Genomic DNA, 26,849 nt, shown 5'->3' with positions numbered 1-26,849 from the left:
CAAAGGCTGTCCGGGCATGCTGGGAGTTGTAGTTTTGCAATAGCTGGAGGAACACTGGTTGGGAAAACTTCTTTATACGGATAACATATAAGCCTACAGGGGAGACATGCTAACGTATGGCATTATCGCCAGAATCCATCTAACAGATCCAGTGATGTCAGTGTCAAATTAATGGACACTATTACTATTATTATTACTGTCTTCCTGAAGCAGAGATACAGGGACCTCCATCTCCTCCTCCTCCTCCTCATCTTCCCCTGAAGCAGTGGAACTCAGATCCTGTTTGTAAGGGTATGTTCACCTGGGCATTACCCCATGGTTGTTGACACACCGATTGCTGCCTTGAAAATCATGCAGGTTCACTTAAAAAAAAAAAACACTTCTCCCATTGACTTCTATGGGAGATGTCAAACCACGTAAAAAAAAAACAAAGAAGAGACATGTCACTTATTTTCATTTAGTTACGCTCTGAAGCTCCCATTGAAATCAATCAGAGATTTAGGGCAGGGCCCCTTCCCCCTGCGCTGACTGAGACCCGGAGAAAGTCACAGTGCCGTACTGAAAAAAAGGGAGTTTTTTTATCCCCCTGTGTGAACATAACCCTAACTGTCCATATCCATGTAAAGGTCCAGAGGTAATGATGCAATAAGGCAGGAACACTTTATTTAGTCATGTGGTAGGATACAGCAGACAGGATAACAATGCTGATGTACAGTATCCATATTAGGAAATCATCAGGCGCCACACAAACCTCCGTCACATCTCAGACAAACCTCCCTCAGCTCTCAGACAAACCTCCGTCACACCTCAGACGAACCTCCCTCAGCCCTCAGCTCTCAGACAAACCTCTGTCACACCTCAGACGAACCTCCCTCAGCCCTCAGACAAACCTCCGTCACACCTCAGACAAATCTCCCTCAGCTCTCAGACAAACCTCCGTCACACCTCAGACGAACCTCCCTCAGCCCTCAGCTCTCAGACAAACCTCCGTCAGACCTCAGACAAACCTCCCTCAGCCCTCAGCTCTCAGACAAACCTCCGTCACACCTCAGACGAACCTCCCTCAGCCCTCAGCTCTCAGACAAACCTCCGTCAGACCTCAGACAAACCTCCCTCAGCTCTCAGCTCTCAGACAAACCTCCGTCACACCTCAGACGAACCTCCCTCAGCCCTCAGCTCTCAGACAAACCTCCGTCAGACCTCAGACAAACCTCCCTCAGCCCTCAGCTCCCAGACAAACCTCCGTCACACCTCAGACGAACCCCCCTCAGCTCTCAGACAAACCTCCGTCACACCTCAGACGAACCTCCCTCAGCCCTCAGCTCTCAGACAAACCTCCGTCACACCTCAGACAAATCTCACTCAGCCCTCAGCTCTCAGACAAACCTCCGTCACACCTCAGACGAACCTCCCTCAGCTCTCAGACAAACCTCCCTCAGCCCTCAGCTCCCAGCCAAACCTCGGTCATGCCTCAGACAAACCTCGTTCATAACTCAGACAAACCTCTGTCACACTTCAGACGAACCTCCCTCAGCTCTGTCCGTACTGCCCAGAGCACATGCTCTGCTTTCCTCCGCTACGCAGTTAGTGTAGGGAGGCTGGAAAACTTGAAAACTTTAACTGCTGTCCGGCTGATGTCTGAAGTCTGACGGAGGTTTGGCTGAGAGCTGAGGGAGGTTTGTCTGAGGTGTGACGGAGGTTTGTTTGACGCCTCATGATGTGTCATAATTTGGACACCGTACTGATGCATTTTGGATCATCCAAAATCCTTAGTCATAGCCTAATGACTGTCCATACATGTACTTGAAAGAGAGAATTAAGGAGGATGGACTTCTTCAGGGATGCCCTAATGATATAACTGCCCATACATAAAGGGAGATTTATCAAAACCTGCCCAAAGGATAAGTTGCTGAGTTGCCCATAGCAACCAATCAAATGGCTTCTTTTATTTTTCCAGAGACATTTTGAAAAGTGAAAGCAGCTATTTCATTGGTTGCTAAGGGCAACTCAGCAAATTTTCCCTCTGGGCAGGTTTTGATAAATCTCCCCCATATTACATAAAGTTGCAAAGTTGCCCGGTTGCCCATAGCAAGCAATCAGATCGTTCTTACATTCGCAACAAGGCCTTTGAAAAATTCAAGAAGCAAGCTGATTGGTTGCTATGGGCAACTGGGTAACTTTGCCTCTCCACAGGATTTGATAAATCTCCCAAATGGTGCCCAACAAAGCCTCCTTACTATGGACCTATAGGGCACTGCTGTACAGGCTCTGTGCCAATGTGCATGAGCCGTATTATACATTTTACTCAAATATTAACATTTAAAATGTTCCATTTATTCCTAATAAGTCATTATTATTATTATTATTATTATCTTATAGCACTTACCATCCTACCCTTCTTCCATCAAAATGCATGAAACCAAATATACTGTGGAATGTGTTCATTTCAATGGAAGTCAATATTGTTTTATTGATCTTCCCTGGATTCTCCCCGTTTCTTGTATGCCGCATTTTCCCCCTCATCTATTTTATATGTAATTTTCATAGTTGTCTAATTGATAAACTCTCTAACTCACTGACACATGAAACCAGTCAGATCTGATATTTTTACGTATACTGGGCTCTTCTAAGATTTTACATCCTTCCCTGTGAAGGAAATATTCAATATGGATGAGGAGCTGAAATCTGACTCTTCTGCTAAAAGTGTATTTAATTACGATTTACTCCCGGTTGGAAAATTGACAAGAATGTAGCGTCTTTTGTTTTGGTTTTCATTAGGAAACCCATTGCATGTGCAGACAATACAGGATGGAAACAGAGATACCCTGAATTAAAAATAGCACATTCTAATTTCCTCTCTAGCCGAGAGTACATCCTGTATATTAGACCTTGATAGGTGATCCTGATTAGCTTCGAGAAGGTTATTGTTTCTTTTTGTATCCTATTTCATATTAATTGTTATGGATTTCTACCTCGGCCCTCGGAGAATTCATGTAAACAGAAAAAGAGCTCAGATACATCTTTAGACCGGCTCACTTGAGATATATGCAAAGTAATCCAGCTAGTCATGAGCACTAAACTAGGTCAGAATCTGCATTCTCTTTAACATAGAAACAATTACTGAAGAAGCTTTCATATACTTTTTATCCCCCTGGTGTTATTGACAGTACCTTTGTCTGCACCATTCCTGGTCGCTGGTCTCTCAAGTGCTCCAGGGTAGCAGCAATATCAATCTCTTTAGCACCTGCAACAAACCACAAATTGGGCTGAGTTCTAAGCACAAGATAATTCAAGCTGCATCTGTCAATCTCTTCCTAGCTGGTTCCCCTCGGACAACAGACCAATTGAAAAATATTAATTCATGCCTCAGTGGACATGCCAGACAGATGCAATTGTGATGTTCATACAGAAAAAGAGGAGTATAGCTTTGATTATCATCAACACAGGAAAAAAAAAAGAGGACTCTCCAGAGAGGTCTGCCTATTGTGTGTTGCCGCACCACAATCTCGCGCATAAAGACCATTACCGTCTGCTGAAATAAAGGCACAATCGCTGCAACGTTGAGTGAGTTTTAAGACACTTTCTCTATACATCAAAGCAGTAAGGATGTTTAATAAAAGATTAGTGAAAGGAGACAGTATCAATATTGTTGTGTTGTAACATATAAAACCCATTAAGAAATAACAGCCAATAACTAGCATTATATAAAGCTTCTAGAAGAAGAAAGGAAGAGGATGAGGAGAACATCAACGACCACAAACCTTCCTCCCCCATTCTCTATAGGCACTTGAAGCTTACAGGCTTGATGCCCTTTACACTCTTATACATATAGAATTTATATTTTAATCACATAGGCTTACAGGTTGATTATATTCCTGAGAAACCGGACATTAGCCATAAATATTTATTATTTCGAAAATCGTTGTAGACAAGCTGGACAAAAACAATATTCCAGCTACAGCATGGAAATATACGGTGACTAACTATATGTTTATGAATATATCATTATACTTTAAATTATCCCCAAATTTAGGATCCTGATATTTTTTGTGGGATGTCATATTTACATCTCTACCAAGTCCTTTCTTGCTCAAAAGATCACAAAGAGGTAACAACCACTTTGAGACTATAGTAGGATTTGACAAGTTTCAGTTCCTCTACCAGACATTAAAGGGGTACTCTGGTGGAAAACTTTTATTTTTTATAAATTATCTGGTGCCAGAAAGTTAAACAGATTTGTAAATTACTTCTATTAAAAAATCAGAATCCTTCCAGTACTTATTAGCTGCTGAATACTACAGAGGAAATCATTATCTTTTTGGAACACAGAGCTCTCTGCTGAATCACGAGCACAGTGCTCTCTGCTGACACCTCTGTCCATTTTAAGAACTGTCCAGAGTAGGAGAAAATCCCCATAGAAAACATATGCTGCTCTGGACAGTTCCTAAAATGGACAGAGATGTCAGCAGAGAGCACTGTGCTTGTGATGTCAGCAGAGAGCACTGTGTTCCAAAAAGAAAATAATTTCCTCTGTAGTATTCAGCAGCTAATAGGTACTGGAAGGATTAAGATTTTTTAATAGAAGTAATTTACAAATCTGTTTAACTTTCTGGCACCAGTTGATTTAAAAAAAAAAGTTTCACACTGGAGTACCCCTTTAAATTTATCATTTATTTTCTTCAGGAATAAGCATTTCCTTCCTGGACTCTCCTGGATCCCACAAGAATTCTGAAGGTGTCTTGCAGTATCCGGTAGAGATGAATGAAAGTTACAGTAATTGGATTCATCACGAACCTCGCGGCTCGGCAATTGCTGACTTTAGCCTGCATAAATTAGTTCAGACTTCAGGTGCTCCGGTGGGCTGGAAAAGGGGGATACAGTCCTAGGAGACTCTCCTAGGACTGTATCCACCTTTTCCAGCCCACCGGAGCACTTGAAAGCTGAACTAATTTATGCAGGATAAGTCATCAACTGCCGAGCCGAGAAGTTGGTGATGAGTCGAATTTACTGTAACTTCGCTGTTCTCTAGTATCCAGCATCAAAATGTTAGTATCAGATCCTTTAAAGGGTTTATCCCATGATGCAATGTTATCCCCTATCCACAGCAATGTTCGGAAGCCACACTAGAAAATAATCAAGTTGCTGGTCCAATCATTTGAGGGACAATTGTCCTCTGTTCTTGGGTTCCTGTTCATCAATCAGCTAGTTGTCTCCTATCCTATGGATTAAGGATACATTTGTATCTCAGGAGAAAGTTCAGTGAGATGTGAGGTGGGGCCTCCATGAATTGGACTTGTTTTTAAACACATCACATAGATTGATAACTGTATTGAGATCTCCGGACTCAAGTCATCACCTTGAATTCCATATTGTCATGTTCCCTAAACCAATCCTGAACAATTTTTGCAGTGAGGTCTGGGGAACATTGTCCTTCTGAACGAGACCACTGCTGTGCAATACTGTTATCTTGAATTTGATTCACAACACTATTTAGATAGGTGGTACCTGTTAAAATAAGAATGACAAAAAGTACATGACCTAATGATTTTTGGCAGAACACTACCTTCACCAGCTTGTCTTCTTCTCATAGTGCATTCTATTTCTTTCCTAGGTTAGTGACACAAATCCAACCATCACCATTAAAAAACCAAGTGACTCAATGGTCCAGGTCACCTTCTTCCATTTCTCTATGTTGCAGTTCCGATGCTGCTCACATGGTTATTTGTAGGTGCTTTTTTGGGTTTGGCACCCTTCTATCACAGACAGCATTAACAGTTTTTTAGTTGTGCATCAGTGAGCCTTGACACCCATGCCAATGACTGGTCACCAGTTCACTGGTTGTCCTTATTTTTCGTAAGTGCTAACCACTGTATACTGGGAATACCTGCTATTTTGGAGATACTCTGATAATCTAGCCATCTAGCCATCAAAATTTGGCACTTACACACACACACACATGCAGACAAAGAGAAGAAGGGGGATATAAAGTAAGGAGAGGCAGGGGTAGGTGGGGAGTGCAGCTAGAACTGTGCATGAGGGTGGGGGCTCTGCTATAGGAGTGACAGATGGACAGTCTGAGTGAGACTCACTATAGAGATCCACATCTCTCCCATTATGAGTACTGAGCCAAGTATATCCCCTCCAGCTATAGAATGAACCAGTGAGACTGTTGTTGGATGCTTAATCAGTTATGTGTGACTGCCTCCTGGGGATACCCATCCTTCTCATTTGAATGGATTAATAAAGCGAGTGCATGGTGACCTAAGGAGCTAACAAGTCTCTACTGCACCCACCTCCTGTTAGAGTGCTTGTGCTCAAGAACAACCATTATAAGTATAGAAGATGACAAGTTGTCCTAGCCGTTATTTGCTCTGTGACTCATACTTGTGCGTGAATTGCCAAAGTGCTGCAAAGCCTTTAGTGTCAATATATATGAGCCGCAAGGTAGAGGTTTAGTAGCCACTGGGACCTACAAAGGTGCTCATTGATCCCTACAAAGTGACTGATGCGCCAAACTGTGTGGTAGGGGGTAGCCCCCTATTGACCCATAGCAGCACAAAAGGGGTTGGTCTATGCAGCCTAAACTTTCTTTGACTCTATGCAACATGGTGACAACTCCTCTAGTGGTCAAGATCCCCGACCTTAGCATAAGAGCTGCTAATATTTGTGATTCAATAAAGCTGCTTGACACTTAGACCTGTGCCATCCAAGTATCCTGATAAATGTAAATTAAGTAAACATTTTATTTTATTTTTTTCATATATGTTTACACAAAGAACAAGGTCATCTTAAAGATCTTCTTCTTTCCCACTAAAATGCTATGTTTTTTTTTTTTTCACTCTTTTTAAACACGTTATTGTCTACTTTCTAATATACTTAGCAGTCGTACAAAAACACAAATCATTCTAGGTTGTTTTTTTTTCTTCTTCTTTTTCTTCCTTTTTTTTATCCTGAACTCACTTTCAAAGATTAAAGGCCTTAATCCGTAAAAGCTTCTATTTTTTTTTTTTTAAGAAATACTCATAGATGCAAGTCCAGATTGAAAATGCACTTACATTTTTATGTGCACAACTGAAGGACTCTGAAGTTAGAGCTCGCACTTACTATAAAAGCTTTGGAAAATGGCATTCTTTGGTACTTGTACAATTCATTCTTTAAGAAAAGGAAATGGAAAGAAAGATTTCATGTCCAAGGCTTCAAGGCCTTTGATCATTTTGATGAACACTAGATTCTGAACCTGGGCCTCAAACTTCTCAGGCCAGACAAAGAAGACATAGGCCTCACAGACCGGGCCTAGATTCCTGTCAGAACAAACCCTTTGGCTGCCTCACAGTGTGACAGCCTGGGAAAGGCCCACCTCAGCAGGGTTGAAATGCCCGCGTTGCCCTTTGATCTTTCAGTTAAACTACAGCCTCAGCAACAGGTCAGCAGATTGCAAATTGCACACCCCATTGGCAGAGGGGAGTAGGTCAAACACAAAATGGCGGTCACCAATCTGAGAAAGCCCTGTGACTCCATTCTTCGGCCAGTTTCACATGACTTGTCTTCTATTGTGCAAGACTAAGCACACACTTAAAATGGAATTTGACATTACATGCTAGAATGGAGTCAATAAATGACATTCTTTGGTGTTCATGCAACAAAGTCAACCTAAGTGACTGAAAGACTGAAGCTAGAAAAAATCCCACTCATTTACTTTTGTATAGATATAAATAGTATATATTGTAAGTCTTGTCTTTTTTTCTACCGCATCTTGTTACAATGGGCCTGAAACTAATTTGGCTAATGTTTAAAAGATGTCACAGTGCCCATTGTTACAGCCTTTCGCATCTTACAGTCAATAATTTTATTCTCTGGTAATGGACAAGTTTATGCCTTTGTCCTTTCCTTAAGGGGGCAGCTAAAAGAATTATTAAGGGGTTTCTTTCTTTGACGTTTCTCATTCTCAAATATAAAAATATTTGCAGTAAAAAAACAACTATAAATGAAAAGCATAACCTGGGAAAAGATAAGAAGTAGACACTAGAATACAGTGCGAAGTTTAACATTCTTTCAATAAATAGTTGCACAGTCTTGCATACAGTTAACCTTTTAAGGAAAAACGAAATTTTCACTTTTGCGTTTTTTTTCCCCCCCTCGGCTTTTAAGAGATATAACAATTTTATTTTTCCATTTACAGAACCATATGCAGGCTTGGTTTTTGCGAGACCAATTGTAATTTGTAAGACATCATTTATTTTTATGGGGGAAATTTAAATGAAAACCGCATGTTTACAACAACAAAAATTTTTTTTAATTAAAAACATTTTTTTTTTAACAAAATAGGTATGTTTAAATTTGCTTTATTCTGACTTCTATGACTTTCTAATTTTTCTACATACAGGGCTGTATGAGGACTCAGTTTTTGCGCCATGATCTGTAGTTTTTATCAGTATCATATGTGACTTTTTGAACACTTTTTATACTTTTAATATGAAAAGGGGAATTTCACTACTTTTTATACCCAATTTCTGTTAATCTTATCTACATACATAACATAAACACCTACATCCATAATATTTATATACATTAAGAATTCTGTTGTAAGAGTCCAATTGTAGACAGCACAATTTAGGAAACCATTACACTTTTTTTTATTAATATCACAAGAATACGGAATAGCAGGATTTTTTATCTCCCAAATAATAGGGGTAATAAATAAATAATTTAAAAAAAAACTGTCTGAATGAAAATGTAATTTACCCACCGCAATTAACTAGGGCTCAGCTCATATTTCTTAAACTGCTTTGATAAAATGAAAGCTTAGCGGTTACTGGTTGCTATAGGCAACAAAGAAAGTTTGGAGGAGATTTATCAAGTTGTCTCATAGTAACATTTTCTTTGTTGCCCATAGCAACAAGTCACAGTCCAGCTCTCATTTGTCATCATGCTCTTGTAAAATGAAAGCTGAGCTGTGATTGGTTGCTACGGGCAAGAAAGAGAATTTTACTATAGGACAGCGTGATAAATCTCCCCCTTTGGAGTTTTTGGAGCCAATGGGGGGAATAATTACACTGTCATCCTTGTATTTTAACAATTAGATTAGGGCCTCCTTTTGCCCTGCACTATGCAGAACACAATGGCCAAGATTTATCAATGTGTCTGAGACAAAAATTAGCTCTGGTCACATGAAAGCTGAGCTGTGATTGGTTGCTGTGGGCAACAAAGGCAGTTTTTCTTGTAGTACACAAAGTTTGACATTTTTTAATTTCCTGTCTATGTTTATTTGAGCTCACGGGTTACTATACTTTGTATTTCCATAGTAAATACCGTTATCATAACCTAAACACATTCAGGCAACACATTCCAGCACAACCCCCCGCGAAAGTCCTACAAAAAGGGGAAATCTGCTAATCTGCATTATAAGGCCCACCGCTGAACACCGTACCCTGTTGCCATGGAAACTGCATACATATAGCAGAAACAAGGTGGTAGGTCTATTGAAGCTCACCTTTAGCCATTTTATTGAGTACCATGTCAATCAGGATATAGGTCCCACTTCTCCCTGCACCGTCGCTGTGAATAACAAGAGAATTTTGTTAGCATTTCTATGGTGATAAAAAAAAAATCAAAAAAAAAAACAAAGGGGCGTTGCTCCTCTATTAATTTGATTGTTAATAAAGTATGGGTGAAGCTGAGCAAAAAAGAGCTTTAAAACAGAGGGTGGGAACATAAAGCATAAAACACAAAAAGAACCAAAAAAGCCTTTAATCAACACAGGCTGTTCACTTGGGATTAGCCATTGTTCCATATAGCTAGTTTCTATGACGAAATGACGAAGAAAATCATAAAAAAAAAAGTTCTTAACGGGTGGAATCCTATTACAATGTAAATAAATAAACTCCAAAAGAAAGTGCAATAAGAGACTACTAAAAGCAGCATGAGCAGAGGGGATTCTGTAGGAATTCATTTCTTTCAGTTGTGAATTGAGGCACTGTGCTCGGTGCACCCAGGAGAGGGGGGGGGGGGGGGGGTAAATCAAATAGCAAAGTGTCTAAAATAAAATTATCAAAATAGGAATAACTGCACTGAATGCTGTTTGAACTCTTTAAAATAATACCTTGTATGAACTTGCACTTTAAGTATCCATTTACTTTAAAATTGTCTTGTACAGTATATGTAAAACATATAAAAATGATATACTGTAGTTACTGTACCCAATTCTGTATGATGCACATAATGTTTTTACATTTTATGTTTTCAGTACTTTAAATGCTTTGTTTACCCTACTGACTTTTGGTCTCATGCACATGACCGTATTATGTCAAAGTACGTCCCCAGGGTTGTACAAAGCTATAACACAGTCCAGTAAAAAGTCAATGGAGTCCTATTTTACCCCTGACTCAGTACGGAGGAATACAGAGAATATACCATGCACAATTGAATGCCAAAGTACCTTCTCTGTTTTATGTTATGCTTCTAGGTGAGAAAATCTCCATAACAGGGCACCATATGGAGGCACCATATGGCAGAAAATGTGGTATGGAACTGAAGGGTGACGTACGTGCCTTCATACAGGCTCCATGTGCATGAGACCAAACTCTTGTCAAAGCTCGAGTTGTCTCAGAGAGCTATACTTACCTGCAGTGGACTATTACAGGACAGGAACGCCCCTTGTAACACTTGTTAACTTTCCTATAACAAAAAAAAAGACGAAAAAATGATTAGCCCTTGTCCACTCCATTCACAACAGTAAACATCCAATAACGCCTGTAAAATACGAAAAAGCAAATACAAATGCCGAAAACTTAATAGATTCTAACACATTTAAATTCAAAATAAATTGGTAACAACTGTTATTTTCCAAACAATTAGGAAAATCATCACTTGAAAACTTCGCAAAAACAAATAAATGTGAAATAATGGATTACACCTACACAAGGACACTCTTTAATCTTCTAGTGTTGACGCATATATGTGGGAGAACAAATTTCACACCTTTGTTAAAGTTACATTTTCACATTTCAGCTATAGCTTTAAAAAAGTTTTACATTTGATTGTTAAAAGAGTTTTAACTACTTCATAATCATAAACTATGACATAGAATGCATATTTTCCTTTGTTAGATACCACAATGTATTACTTGCTACAAAAAACAAAGTTTTGGTAAACTCATCTTTCTATCTTAAGAACACGTTATTTTTTATTTTTTTGGGGTGAATTTGTAAGGCGTTGTTTTTTTTCTTTATGTAGCAAATCTCTACAGCAGCCAAGATAAGCAAGACAAAAGGAGATAATAGTAACAGTTGTATCAAAAGACTTGGTATACAAAAGGTTTAATGAAATGCTGTTGCTAAAAATGTTAAGGGTCCTTGGGAGGAACCAACAGAGAAAGTGGAAAAATGAAAAAGCAGAGGTACAAAGGGGAGGGAGTGAAGGACAAAATGGAAACTAAATAAAAAAAAAAAGGAAATCTGGAAATAAACAAACATGATAGACGAGAGAAATTTGTATATTTATTTAATAAAAAAAATATGTATTATATATGTTTTTTATTTTACATTTTTATACACATCTATTGTGAAATTTATTGTGTTATTTTTTTGGTACTCCATTGAATTGAATAGAAATATTATATATAATCAATAATACCTAGTTATGTCCAGAGTCATAAGAAATGTATTGAAAATGTCATTCAATATAAAAATAGTTTGACAGCTGAAACGTTTCACTCATTGTTGAAGAAGTTAATCAGTCCACAATCTTTAAATAAAATAAAAAAATAAAGAAATAAAAAAAAATCATGTGTAGATACTTATTTATCTCAACAAATCAGCTTCCCAGGCTTTTCTATTTGTGTGCGAGGGAACGGTAGAAATACTAATTTGCCAGCTACAAGAAATAATGGTTTGTGTCTGGTGAATTGCTGAGAAACCCGTTGTAAGCTCACACAAATAAAACCGCAGATTTGGAACACAGAGATCTCAATCTTTAGTGTCTGACTGCTTCATCATTGATATGACAGCGCCGGACGAATTGTTGGGCGAGACCCACTGTGCAGTCAGAAGAAATTTAATGAGCAGTTTTATCATGATATTCTCAATAGCGTCCGGCAAGACGAATTCTGTGGTTATTATATCTATTGTGAGTACACGGACAAGTGGTGAATTGTAAATGAAATAATTGTAGGGGATACATTAGATACCAATGTCTGCAAGACATAAGGAGAATTATTGACTGGGACATCATAAATTGTAAACTAAGATGAATTTCTGCTTGTCGTAGGTGTCCTAGTAAATATCTATCTTGCCATAATTGTCTAGGGGAAAATTTGAATATTCTAATTTGCTTGAAATATATGTAAAAAAAATTAGGTCAGGTAAAAAAAAGTTATTGATTTTAAAATTGGAGCTACAGTGGTCTTTGCCTCATAAGAATGCTGTGTTGGCCTTGGATATTAGAACTAGGACAAAACTAGAGGGTAAAATTTAGGTCAAACTTTACACCAAATAACTATAATAATTGCTCAAATAAAAATACTAAAATAACAAAAAGAAGCTGTACTCATCTTAAAAATCCCCAGGTACTGCCGTTCTGATGGTACCCACTGATCAATACTTCCTGTTGTCCTTTTAAAGGGGTACTCCACTGGCCAGCGTTCGGAAGTAAATGTTCTGAACGCTGTGTTCTCGCCGTTTTCTCGGCCACACCCCTCATGACATCATGACCACACCCCCTCAATGCAAGTCTATGGGAAGGGGCGTGAGGGCAGTCACGTCCCCACCCATACACTTGCATTGAGGGGGCGCGGCCGACACCCACGGCACAAAAACAGCATTCGGAACATTTACTTCCGAGGAGTAACCCTTTAACACACAGGATAAGACCACTTGGCCAACTATTGGCTTCAGTAATGACCTACCTCAGCCAGTGATTGGCTGAGCAAGTATTTCCTTGTGCTAAAATGGGGACCAGAAATGTAAGATTAGGACAGAACCATCTGAATAGCAGTGTGGCAGGGGATCAGGCAGAAGAGTACGGCTTTTTTTTATTTTTTTAAACACAGATTGGCAAGTAAAAATAGACTCCCCTTTTAAAGCATAACTCCGATGATGGTGCAGTGGCCGGATTTCTGTTTAAATCTCCTGCCAACTTTATAGCCTAAGACTTGCCTAAGAATACAGTCATCAGGAAAAGAATTTGCTGAAAGTCTCATAGTCTGGTACTTCAGGCAAATCTATATACTGATCACTGTAATCTCTGGCAAGTCTTGGGCTATGAAGTTACCCGGAGATTTAAACCGATATCCTGCCGCAGCACCATCATTGGAGTTACACTTTAGGGACATGGAACCAAGGAACATTCCATGTGCTCTATCCAACCAGCAATGTCTACAGTTTGGGCCCGTAGACTTCATGCCCCACACCTAAATGAGCAGTCTCCATCCTATATCTGCTGACTTTTCCATATATTCCATGCTTTTTGTTAAGTAATGATGCCATTTGCAACGGATGCATGATAATAAAGACATATAAGGACATTTCTGCTGAGGTATTTACCTAATATATTGTTGAAGGCCCCAAAGGTAAACCTAAATATGGAACTATTGTCATAGTAGAATCTCTTATATCTCTTATATAAACATTAGAATGCAACTAAGATACAAAATGACAAGTTATCCAATGACTAATGCAGGAGACTATATACACATGTGTCAGGTAGTACAGTGGTCCCTCAAGTTACAATATTAATTGGTTCTGGGACGACCATTGTATGTTGAAACCATTGTATGTTGAGACCAGAACTCTATGGAAACTTGGTAATTGGTTCTGAAGCCCCCAAAATGTCATCCAAAAATAGGAAAAAGTGAGAGTTAAAGAAAAATAAGTAGATAACTAATACAGATAAAGCAAATCCTTACATATAAAGTAATAAAGATCTGCTGGGAGCTGTAAATCACTGTCTGTCAGTGTTTCCCAAGTAGGGAGCCTCCAGCTGTTGCAAAACTACAACTCCCAGCATGCCCGGACAGCCTTTGGCTGTCCGGGCATGCTGGGAGTTGTAGTTTTGCAACAGCTGGGGGCACCCTGCTTGGGAAACACTGGTCTATGTAGAGGACAGGAGCTTCTTCAGGGTCCTATACAGTACACACACTGTCCCAAAAAAGTAACATGGAGCCGCCCTCACCTGGTGTCCAAAGGAGCAGCTAAACTTGGCACAGGTAAAGAGTACAGAACATGTAATACCTCCCTATACTGTATGGGGCTATACCAGACACCAGTCAGTGCAAACACTTTAGTAATACAGGTAAAGAGTACAGAACTTGTAATACCTCCCTTTACTGTAGGTGGCGCTACCAGACACCAGGCAGTGCATACACTTCAGTAATACAGGTGTTTTACTGGTAAATTGCCCATTCTGATTGGTCAGATCTTCCAGCCATTGACGCGTTTCACAGATCTGGACTGTCCATGGCATTTTATGTTGAGTCTGGTTTCAACTTACAAGGGTCCAGAAAACATTGTAAGTTGAGGGATCACTGTATTGGACTAGGGGCATTTTCCTACACAATAAAGGCGACCATCTACAAGGTATAATGCTTTAATCTGGGATGAATGACAACCATCATTAACGAACAAAGTTTTACCCCCAGATGATCGGTAGATTACATTAACAAGGAAACCTTTAGGGGCCATTCACATGGCTGACTTCAGTAAAATAAAATAAAATCTTATGCAAACTTGACTTATGCAGAAAAAATAAGATGCTGAATACTTGGGGAATCTGCGTTTGAAGTTTGCCTGTATTTTTGGCATTCGTTTTAAAGCCTTGTGGATTTTGTTAGATACCATGGAATTTAAACAAATGTTGATGCTGATTTTTAAATTCCCATTTATTTAAATTCTACGTGTCATGTTCATTTTTTCAGCGTCTGACTATTCTTTGTTGCTTTCAAAATAGTGTTCAGGAAAAAACAATGTTGCATGCGCTGTCAAGCCACTTTACATTGAAGGGAAGTTTCTGCATCCAGATCAGTCATAGTCAGCCATGTGAATTGGGCCCTAGAAGAACTTTGCTGTAGGCTTTACTAATACCAACCTCTCTCTCTAAATAGACTGACTAATCCTAAGAAATCTTCACATATTTGCCAGTTCACACATTAAAGGGGTACCCCACTGGCTACCATTCGGAACTAAATGCTCCAAATGCTGTTTTCGTGCTGCGGGGGTCGGCCACGCCCCTCGCGACGTCACGGCTATGCCCCCTCAATGCAAGTCAATGGGAAGGGGCGTGACTGCTGTCACGCCCCCTCCCATTGACTTGCATTGAGGGGGTGTGACCGTGACTTCAAGAGGAACGTGGGCCGACCCCCACAGAGCGAACACAGCGTTCGGAACATTTAGTTCCGAATGGTGGCCAGTGGAGTACCCATGTAAATGTATTAACTAAATGTCAAAATAACAGCATTCCTATTTTCTGTACTTTACTCAGCCTGTACTATAAATCTATGGTAATTTAGGCTTTTCATTTATAATTTATGGAAAATGGTTAATTAAAATGTACAATTTATTTAATAACTCAATGGAATCTCTGATGAATTCCGTATTGTAATTACTTTAGATTAGGCATTACGCTTTCTAGGCATCTATTGAATAAATTTAAGTGATGAACCATAGTGACAAAGCTGTAGTGATCAGCATGGTGTCTTCCATCCAAGAAAAGTGCTAGGAGGCGTTTAACGGGGTACTCCAGTGCTAAGACATCTTATCCCCTATCCAAAGGATAGGGGATAAGATGCCTGATCGCGGGGGTCCCGCTGCTGGGGACCCCCGTAATCTTTCACGCAGCACCCTGTTACCATCAGCCCCCGAAGCATGTTCGCTCCGGGTCTGAAGACTGCCGATCACGGGGCCGGAGTATTGTGACGTCACGGCTCCGCCCCTTCAATGCAAGCCTATGGGAGAGGGCGTGGCAGCTGCCACGCCCCCTCCCATAGGCTTGCATTGAGGGGGCGGGGTGTGATGTCACACGGAGGCGGAGCCGTGACGTCGCAATACTCTGGCCCCGTGATCGGCAGTCATCAGACCCGGAGCGAACACGCTTCGGGGGCTGATGGTAACAAGGAGCTGCGTGAGAGATCATGGGGGTCCCCAGCGGCGGGACCCCCACGATCAGGTATCTTATCCCCAATCCTTTGGATAGGGGATAAGATGTCTTAGCGCAGGAGTACCCCTTTAATGCTGATATAAAACCAGCACTTCCACCCTCTACTTACAGCTTGTGCTGCCCTAGGCACTGAGACTGAATAATATACATCAGAATCTGTCACAAATACACAGCAAAAACCAAAGGTGCTACAGATTTTGTTGCTGATTCACTGTGGATCTCACTTCTTCATACACTGAGGGTGCTGAATAAATCCAAAAGATAATGAAGCTGCTGCTCTGCTGCAAAGGGGCAGAGAAATTTTGCAGCAGTTCTGACCCCTGTAGATTCAACCAAAGAGGGATAATGTGATTTTCTTCTCCAGGTCACAACATGGCAGCAGCAGCACTACATTAACACTGCCTCCCCAGACACAGGCCCACAGGTAATACAGCCCTGGTCCTACTCATATGCCAGGAAAGATTGTCACCAGCCTCTAATGCTTAAATGGGAGCATATAAAATGATACTCTATCACTTTAAAACCTATACCTTATGTGGATATAGGGGTTAAGTATTTGATTGTAGAGGGGGTGGAGTTTCTGGGGGTCGGACTTCTGGGAGCTGCAATCTCCAGACTAGAGCCCTGTCTCTTTATGTGCATGTATGTGTTGTCACACGCTCCATGCACCGGAGATGCATGAGTAAATCGCTCATGTATCTCCATTGAGAATGCATAGAACACCTGCCGTCACGATGCCACATGCACAGGAAGAGACGGGATCCCGTTCTGGAGATTGCAGGGGGTCCCAGAGGTTGGACCCCCTGTGATAAGATGTTTATCCTCTATTCTGCACATAGGAAATAAGTTTTAAAGTAGTAGATTACCTCTTTAATATGTCTCCCTTGTAGAATATTTTTAACCCCTTAACGACCATGGACATGTATACACGGCCATGTGCCGTTAAGCAGGTATGGCGTGGGCTCCCGACCCGAGCCCGCGCCATACCAGCCGGCCCCCAGCTGATTCCTGTTGCTGGGGGTCTATGTTAATAGCCGACATGCGGCGATCGCCACAGGCGGCTATTAACCCTTTAGATCTAAAGGTACCTTTAACTGCTCCCTGGTGGTGTAGTGGGGTGAATTGCCCACCTGCAGGTAGCCGGAGGGCTTACCTCTTATTCCACGGCAGCTGCTGTGCTGTAAATGATAAAGCCTGGCAGGACCAGGCTTTACCAATCGAGTGCAGAGCAATCAGATTAATGTGGTTCTATGGAACCACATTGATGTGTATGAGGAATCACATGATTCCTCCTAAAAGTCCCCTAAGGGCACATAAAGTGTAAAAAAAAAAACAAGTTTAAAAACACACACATTAACCCCTTTCTTATTTAAAGTTTAAAGGGGTACTCCGGTGCTTACACATCTTATCCCCTATCCAAAGGATAGGGGATAAGATGCCTGATTGTGGGAGTCCCGCAGTTGGAGACGCCCGTGATCATGCACACGGCACCCCGTTTGTATTCAGTCCCCTGATGATCACGGGGGTCTCCAGCTGCGGAACTCCCGCGATCAGGCATCTTATCCCCTATCCTTTGGATAGGGGATAAGATGTGTAAGCACCGGAGTACCCCTTTAAATCACCCCCTTTTCCCAAATTCCATATAAAAAATATATAAACATAATAGAAATAAACATATGTGGTATCGCCATGTGCGTAATTGTCCGAAAGATGTCTGATTGCTGGGGTCCTGCCGCTGGGGACCCCCCTGCGATCTTGGCTGCAGCATCCCAGACATCCGGTGCATGGAGGGAACTTCGCTCTGTGCCGCATGACTGGTGATGCTGGGCGGAGGCTCGTGACATCATGGCCACGTCTCGCTCATGAAGTGACGGTCACGCCCCTTCAATGCAAGTCTATGGGAGGGGGCGTGATGGACACCACGCCCCCTCCCATAGACTTGCATTGAGGGGGTATGGCCATGAAGTCACAAGCCTCCCGCGATGCACTTGACACTCTAAATGAACTCCGGGTGCAGCAGGGAGATTGCGAGGGTCCCCAGTGTCGGGACCCCCACGATCAGACATCTTATCCCCTATCCTTTGGATAGGGGATAAGATGTCTAGGAGCGAAATACCCCCTTGATCATGTACATGGAAATCTCCTCTTTTAGGTTATTTTCCCACACGGCTTTTGTGGAGTCCATATACCTCTGCTGTATAGCTGTGGTCTCCATCATTCCATGTTAAAAAAATATTTACTACTCGGTATACATTTTTTTTTTACAGCATCCCGATCAGAGGTCTGTGCTTTTCCATCCAGCAGGAAAAAACAAACCTCACCAGAAATCCTGACACTTTTCAGGCCCCTTTGGGTGATTGGGGTCTATGGGTACATTTGCTGTAGACACTGGGAGATTTCTCGACACATACAGCCCACGACATCACATACATGGTGTGAAAAGAGCCTTGCCTGGATTTTGCTTTAAGCTATAACACTTGTCAGCCGGTCCATGCCCATTGGGAAGCCCTTATGTGGTGAGCTGACGCTAGACAGTGTGTGCAGCTTCAATATTATGCCCTATTAGAAAATCACTCTAATCATAACAAAATACATTTGTACCTTCCATAGGCACAAATAGCTGAATTTGTGTCTATGGGGAATTTTAGAATTGTTTTTACATCATGCTTTGAAAATGAAATAAAGAAATAAAAATAAATACATTTATTCGCAAATAAATAAATAAGCAGTTCAACAAATTTAGTTAAGCCACGTCAATGCAAAAATATCTGTTTCGGCATACATAAAATTTCAACATATAATGAAAAAGTATTCTAAAAATACATGAACACAGTTAACAGATGGTGTTTTTTTTTAATAACATGATAATACATTGCATTTTACAAAAAATCATTATTACAATACATATGTAACAATTACATATATATGTATATATATATGTGTGTGTGTGTGTGTTAAGTTATACATAAATATATATATATATATATATATATATATATATATATATTATATATATGTATAAAATATTATCATATGTAATATAATAATTGATGTACAATCACCTTATAAATCGGAGTGAACATGACTTGAGGTCAGTGCTTTGATGCCTTGCCATGAATCCCAAAAAAATTAAGGGTTAATTGCACCAGCCTAAATAAATCTATAACCAAGCATTTCATTCTGTCAGTGCAAAAATGATAACCACAAGCCGGCCGTTCACCGCAGAACATGTATTATTAATGTGTATACACAAGCGAGAGAAAGAGAAAGGGAGAGAGAATGATTAGTGATACAAACCAAACCCTTGGTTCAATGAATGAAAAGAAACTCGTCATGCAAACCGTCAGCAAGCAAAGGTCAAAGGTCGTTAGAGGCACAGAAAAGGGGCTTCCATATTGTCCCCGCAGCAGAGTGACAGTTTCCAATGATCACTTTTGTGACTATGCAACTGGGCTCATATTACTAGCTGCAACATCACAAAAATGACACTGGCAACTGCGAATTAGCTGGCAAAATAAGAATTTAACCATTTTCCAAATGAGCGCTTGTTAGTAAATGCCAATGTGTGTACAGCAAGAAAAAAATAAAAGGTAGATTTTTATTTTATTTATTTAAATGTTATTATAATAATTATTATTATTTGGTATTTTTGTCCTAAGTTGATGGAAGCAATCGTAGCTCTTAGCGTGTTTGCTTTTCGCACAGCAGTAGGGAACAGATTACCAAACGGGTCTATATTAGCTCAACAAAGAAGATGCCAAGGTGACCTTTGTTGTGAGGTTTCTATAAAACTTACAAGTTTTTTCCTTTCCATCAAGTAAACTTTGCATTACATTGTGATAGTAGCACAAGAAATTTACAAAAAATAATTGACATGACAATCCGTTCAGCATTTGCATTGATTTCACATTAGTAACAATTACATTCAGAATTTAACAGCAAAAAATAAAACATTTTGAAAATGTTGAAATTCAAATCAACTTAAATTGGAATAATGATAATAATAATAACAATAATAATAAAAAGCAACAGAATAAGTCAGGAACAAAGCACAATCTATTTAAAAAGCATTACGTTTCAGTTTGTGTGTACCTGAATTTACTAAAAAAGTTATAGGAAAAACAAAACGTTGCAGATATCAATAGAGAAATGAAGAATTCTGGGTGCAGATTTTTTTCTTTTTATAATTATTATTATTGTTTTAATTAGACTGGCCATAGACCATACAATTGGGACACTCTACACACTATGGAGGTGCACACCAGTCCACTGAAGATTTAGCCAATTTAATTAATATAATCAAATTTATTTTGTCTTAGGAAAAAATGTAAGGGCCACAGACAATCAGCCAACAATATCTATAGATATTCATCCATATGATGACCCACTAAATCATTGATAAATGTATGCAATATACTATTTAGTGCCTATGCCCCCGTGGGTTACAAAACATGCACCGTACAGAATGAATACTTCAGTGCCCCACTATGTCTGCTAAATATACATAGTGTGCAACCATGTAAAAGAAGAGATACAACTCTGTCCACAATCATTCCAGATTATCAGTATTGATTCTCTGATATTGTATGATAAATGGCCGGCTGTCACATAGCTGCGCTGTTACATGTTCTATACAATTAGTGGTCTTCTACACAACAAGCCCCCCCACTCCTCACTATAAAGCAGTCAATAGGAGGACATTTAGGGGATGGATACAAATATGGATCTCTATGTTAAGATGAAATGTGCAATACATTAGCACTTCACCCCTTCTTCCTTCTTGCTGCAGCAATGCCCGCCGTGGAATAGAGGCAAGAAAGGGCCAGCACTGAACCCCAAAAACTACAGTAAATATAGTAAGGGCCTTGTGACGTGTGGTACGAACTGATTATCTAGCTATTCTCTATATTTCATCTATGCAACATCTATCTTTCTCACACTATCTATCTATCTGTCTAGTTAGTAGCTACCTATCTCATATCATTCATTTATCTATCTAATATCTGGCCCCACTTTGTTTTACATATGTATTATAAGAGAAGAGTCCTGTTCATGCTTAGAAACGTTATTAGCCATTCTCAGCTACACTCAACCTCTTGATCTCAAATGCAGGAATCTGAGTTCTGTTAGGATAATGTAATTTGGATCACACAGGAGTCCAAACCACATGAGACCTTTCTGGCCACAGCTGGCAGTCTACCTCATGACTGAAGGCTTAATGTAACAAATCAAACATTATTAAGTTATCCCGTATGGTCTTAAGAGTGGGGAACAGTGGAACTATGTAGCAGAGCCAAATCTGCCATTGAACTATTGAACCATGATGAATGGCTGGATTGAATTAGGATATTTTCCTATAGCTCTATATAAAAATATACCCAATTTTTGCACAGGACCGGATACCTAATTTATGAATTAGAGGTTCATCAGCCTTCACCAATGGGACTAATAATCAATACAACCTCATTCAGACCTGAACTCAATCACTGTTTATATACAAATGGTCACAAGACATGCGTGTTTGTACACATTCTACTGCCCCCTACACACCTAAGTATGTAACTAGAAAATTATGCTTGTTTAACCTAGTGCAATGAGAACAAATGGTTATCCCGAATCTGACCTTTTTAATACCTTTGAATTGTAGGACATTATTCTAGATATCTGCTACAATGTTGAGACAACCTGATGTACACTAAGCAGCCCTGTATAATGTGCTTAGGATAAGAATCTGCTCCTAGGGTACCTTACTGAGACTAAAGCGTGTGATGGAACCCCTAAGATACATGGGCATGGGCAATTCAAAGTGAAGCCAGGTTGTACTTCTGCAGCTCCATATGGCAAGAGGTCATTAAGTTTAATCTATCATCTTACTGTGTTGATCCAGAGGAAGGAAGTTGCCAATTGCCCCATACTAGGGGTAAACCCCTGGATCACCGTTCCACATTCAGAAATCTAGTGCCCACAACTAGTAATATTATATTTCTTTAAGAAAAGCATCCAGGCCCCTTTGAACTTGTAAACCAACCATCACAATGTCATGTGACAGAGAGTTCCATAGTTTCACTGCTTTTACAGTAAATAATCCCATCTTCAATGATGGTAAAACTGTCTAGGTAACACCCAGAAGTGTATTTTTATTTTTATTTTCAGGAGGTATAACATAGGTAAAGCTTCATGTAATATAAGAAAAGGTGTTCCATTGTTATTTTAAAGGGAATACAAGTAAAAGTTCCCATAACCTTAGAGCTCGTTCACATGGCCGTTGTGCTCCGGTATAGGGAGCTCCATTGCTGAGTCCATCAGGAGGATGGGAGTTGAGCGTAGAAAAAAATAGTGCATGTCTTATTTTTTTTCTCAGCTCAACTCTCCTAAAATACCGGTCCCATGGACCACTCTCGGCTTAGCTGTAGACTACTTATTGCCTATAATGAAACTATACAGACATCGCATTGGAGCTACTCAAAACTGGAGCTTATGTCACATTTTATGCATCCTCTGAAGAGTCCACAGAAAAGCGGATTAATGTTATTGTTATAACTCACTGACAGGCAGGCAAATAAATGGATTTGCCCAAGACCACAGTGAGCACCAGTGACGGAGGAAGGAATTGAACCAGTGACCTTGCACATCAGAGAACAGTTCCTTAACCAATATGTCACATCTTCTCGAAAGGCTTTTACAATCCGTGAAAAAAAAAAAAAGACAAACCCAGAGACATTAAAGGTCAGCGCGCTCCCTGCCTAACCCCTATTATTTCTGTGATATGATGAGCAGAGGCTGCATGTAAATGCCTGGCAAAAAGCGCCAGCGCCGGCTGATTATGTGTCAAGTGCCCGCTCTACACCGTAATTATGTGCTTTTACTGTATGTAACATTTACAAAGTATGTGCGCTACATGCAGAACGTCTACCCTGTGCAACATCTGCAACACACACGCTTGAATACTCGCTACAACATTTAGGATTCTTTATGATTGGGGAAACAATTTCCACACTTTTTTCTGTATGATATTAAGCATAATTACATAGTGCATACTGAGATACTTAGGGATGTATACAGAGCACGCATTCTCCTAAACTATTTGCATTTTATCCTATTTTGCGCAAGTTGAGTTTGTCATTTATGTCTCACCGTCTGGGCACTGCTATAATTTGAGATAATACGGTTTATGTAAAACACACATTGACACAAAGCTTTAAAAAAACGAAACTATAATACCCCTTTCTACCGCCTGTGTTATGACCATTTGTATCAATGCAGGTTATTTAGTCACTTGTATCGGTCACTTGCTACAATGTATCGTTCTAGGTAATATGTTGCAGTCTAGAGGCTACAGTAGGTACAGTTAAAAGGTATTAATTACTGTCAATAGTGACAATTACAATAAATCAGGTACCTCACACCACCCTCCCTACATGTAACTAGACAGTTGTGACTTCATCAGGTGCCAAACAGCCAGTGTGTTAATATAGTATCAGTGTACCATAAGAATAGCAGTCTAGGGTATGGTCCTGATAGATTAATTGGTCTTCATCCTAGGGCACTATGCCATAAAGACCTCAAATGTCCAATTAAAGCCATGTCATATGTTGAAGATAAGATGGATCAACATGACAGAGTAAATCTATATACAAAACCCAATCAGTGGATCGAGTCCTGGCGTCCGGATGCTGCCAAGCAGCCGACACATCGCATGGCCTTCTGCTGTAGTAGAACACATGGAGGAAGTATTTGGATGTCAGGATTGGATCCACCAATCTGGTTTTGTAAGTAGATTTACTCTGTCATGTTGGTCCATCTTATCTTCAGACTGTTATGGGACATTTGACTGATGTCTTTATGGCATAGTGTCCTAGGAGGAAGGCCAAATTATCTATTAGGACTATACCCGAGACTGTTATGGTTAGGTACACTCATCCTGTATTAACATACTGGCTGTTCATCCCCTGATGATGTCACAGCTATCTAGAGACAGAAACGCATAGGGAGGGCGATGTGAGGTGCCTGATTCATTGTGATAGGAACACTGTTGACAGTAATTGTAACTTTTAACTGCACCTATTTAGGTCTTCTTGCTTTCTATCCGGGACTCAGTGACCTCCACTGTAGCTCCAGGAGTTGTAGTTTTGTAACAGCTGTAGGCACCTTAGTTGAGAAACACTGTGCTAATATGAGTCGGGAGAAGCGAGTGGCTGTGTGCTTCTATCTCTCTGACTCACTGTAGAAGACAGATTCTATAGAAAGTCAATGGAGCCAAGGGAGAGAAACACTCTGCATGCTTCTCTCAGCTCGTTCTATGTGTGGTTGTCTGAACAACCAGACCCTCGACCATCCACAACTTTTTTCAAAGTTTTTTTTTTTTTTTTATTATGGTCACCTTATTACAAATTCCCTCCAAAGTCCACTCTTCAACATTGACACTACAACACCAAGAAGGACAAGCCGTACAGTTGATAAATCGAGAAAGTAGCAGGTGTCACTGTGGTCACATTTTCAAGCACCTAGTTTCAATCTGAGGCATGTAAGAGGGACTTCAATGGTACAAAAGTAAAGCAGATTTGTTCAACCACATGAAACCTCAGAAATTGGATCAAGTCAGTACAGTATGATTGTGCGATGCCTTCTATTTGTCAACGAGCCAGTTATTGCCACTTGTCACAAATGGGATGAGCCCTGCCTTTGTCTCGAATGTAGTGATAGCCGGAGATTGGTCTGGAGGCCACACGCAGAACACCATCAAGAGACCTTCACAAGGGAACGTCATACTGGGATTATAGTGTGTGATTCTAATCCCGAGATTATAGTGTGGGGTTGTATAATGTATGTTAGCCGGACCCCTCTAGTCTTCATTCCAGGCACTATACAAGATCATATACATTCTGTGTATTCCAGAATTCCACAGCTTTCCTATTTTGGTGTTGCAATTTCAATATAAGAGGTGGATAATGTTATAATTCTCCATTATTCCAACACAGAGCTCTCAATCTCTGCATATCCATGCGGTTAAATGTTATTGAAGCTGTCATTTAAACCATCCCTGGACATCTTATCATCCAACCAAAGGATAGGGGATAACATGTCTGATCTTGGGGGTCCCGCCGCTGGGGACCCCCGCAATCTCCAGGCATTCATTTAAAGCATTGGGTGCAGGGCTGGATGCACGTGATGTCATGCCCCCTCCCATAGACTTGCCTTGAGGGGGCGTGGCCATGATGTCATGAGCCTACGCCCGCATCACCAGTCATCCGGCATGGAGCAGTGCCAAGACCAGTTGAAAATGCGCCAACTCCGTCCACAGCAATGCATTCTTTCTGATTCCACTGAAAGAATGAACATATTCATTCTTTCAGCGGAGTCTGGGATCCGGAGTATCCATAGTGTAAACAGTGCAGCAGAATCTTATTGAAAACAATTGGAGGCTGTTGCACTGGATTCGCCGCAGCTGAATTACAGAGCACTCAGAAAATTACATAGTGTGAACGGGGCCTAACAGTTTCCATATCCTGAAACAACCTTATTTTTCTAGTCTTTTCATGCTTCCTTCTGTCTGTGTCTGGGGGACAATAATTATTTCTGTGTCACATGGAGACTCCTCTATATGCTTGCTTTGGTGTAGGTAGCTATAACCTGCAGGAAGGTTGTGTTTTAATTTTTATTTTTTTTGAGAACACTTATAACATAGTTATATAGGAACGCCCCCAATTTACCATCTTACAGACTAGAGAATTCTGAGTAAATATTGTAAAACAGGACACGCGAGGTCCTCTACGATGTGATATAATGGTTCGGCACAGTCAGAACATCACAGGGTATGTCATTACTGGATACAGGAAGGTGCAAGGAACAAGTCAGTACCTGCGGAAGTCTAGCAGGGAGCGAGTAGATGTCGGCACACCGTGGTCATTCCAGTTGAGGAAGTTAAACTGGGTGACTGTGCGGGTTTCATTAGTCTGTAGGTTTTTTAGATAGAAGCTTCTCACAAGGAAATCTTCACACCAGATATGTTCCGAGACAAGATTTACCTGTATGGGATTGGAGTCACAGGGCACAACTTAAGAACATTGACAAACATCTGCTTCAAAATTGCTTTACAGAATTTATCTTCTCTAGAGGATTCCACACCTGGCGCACTCCTACCGCTTCATACTAATCAAAATGAAGGACTTCTAGAAGCTTCTAAACCACTCCAGAAAAGTGGAGACTTGTTCACAATCAACTTCTACTTGTTACAATTTACATCAGCCTGAAGCCTCATAATAACATCAGAGGGAGATTAAAGGAAGGGAAGCAGAGGAGACCATCCCGTATATTTATTGGTCTATCTATCTATATATCCAAAGGGGGCAGCACTCCATCAGCTAAAGATGTGCCAGCTGCAGCATGGTCCTGGCTATGGACCCAGTGTAGATACTCCAAAAAATGAAAAGCGGCAACTCCATTACGGTGAAAAAAGTGATGGTCTTTATTCACACGTGATGCTGCATACAAAACATTGTGTGAATAAAGACCATCACTTTCTTTCACTATAGTGGAGTTGCCGCTGTTCATTTTTGGAGTGTTTATCTATCTATACTTAAAAGAACACTGCAGCACTCCAAGGCTTGTAGAAAAACCTGTAAACAGTGTTTATTCCATCATAGTACAGAAGGCAACGTTTCAGCTGCTAACATGCAGCCTTTTTATAAAGCCGCTAGAAAATG

General features: G+C 40.4%; 1 protein-coding gene across 1 annotated transcript in view; it reads right to left on the bottom strand.

Moving 5' to 3' along the window:
- Nucleotides 1-26,849, bottom strand: part of PTPRN2 (protein tyrosine phosphatase receptor type N2) — a 1,048,643-nt gene that overhangs the window by 6,760 nt on the left and 1,015,034 nt on the right. The window contains exons 19-22 of the mRNA XM_056519562.1: nt 26,005-26,171; nt 10,621-10,674; nt 9,491-9,555; nt 3,171-3,244 (exon numbers count right to left, since the gene is read on the bottom strand). Of these exons, the coding sequence (XP_056375537.1) occupies nt 3,171-3,244; nt 9,491-9,555; nt 10,621-10,674; nt 26,005-26,171 (360 nt within the window). The remainder of the gene's footprint in view (nt 1-3,170; nt 3,245-9,490; nt 9,556-10,620; nt 10,675-26,004; nt 26,172-26,849) is intronic.

Source organism: Hyla sarda, chromosome 5 (assembly GCF_029499605.1).
Source record: "Hyla sarda isolate aHylSar1 chromosome 5, aHylSar1.hap1, whole genome shotgun sequence".
Lineage (NCBI taxonomy): Eukaryota > Metazoa > Chordata > Amphibia > Anura > Hylidae > Hyla > Hyla sarda.
This window is presented reverse-complemented; position numbering and strand designations above follow the sequence as displayed.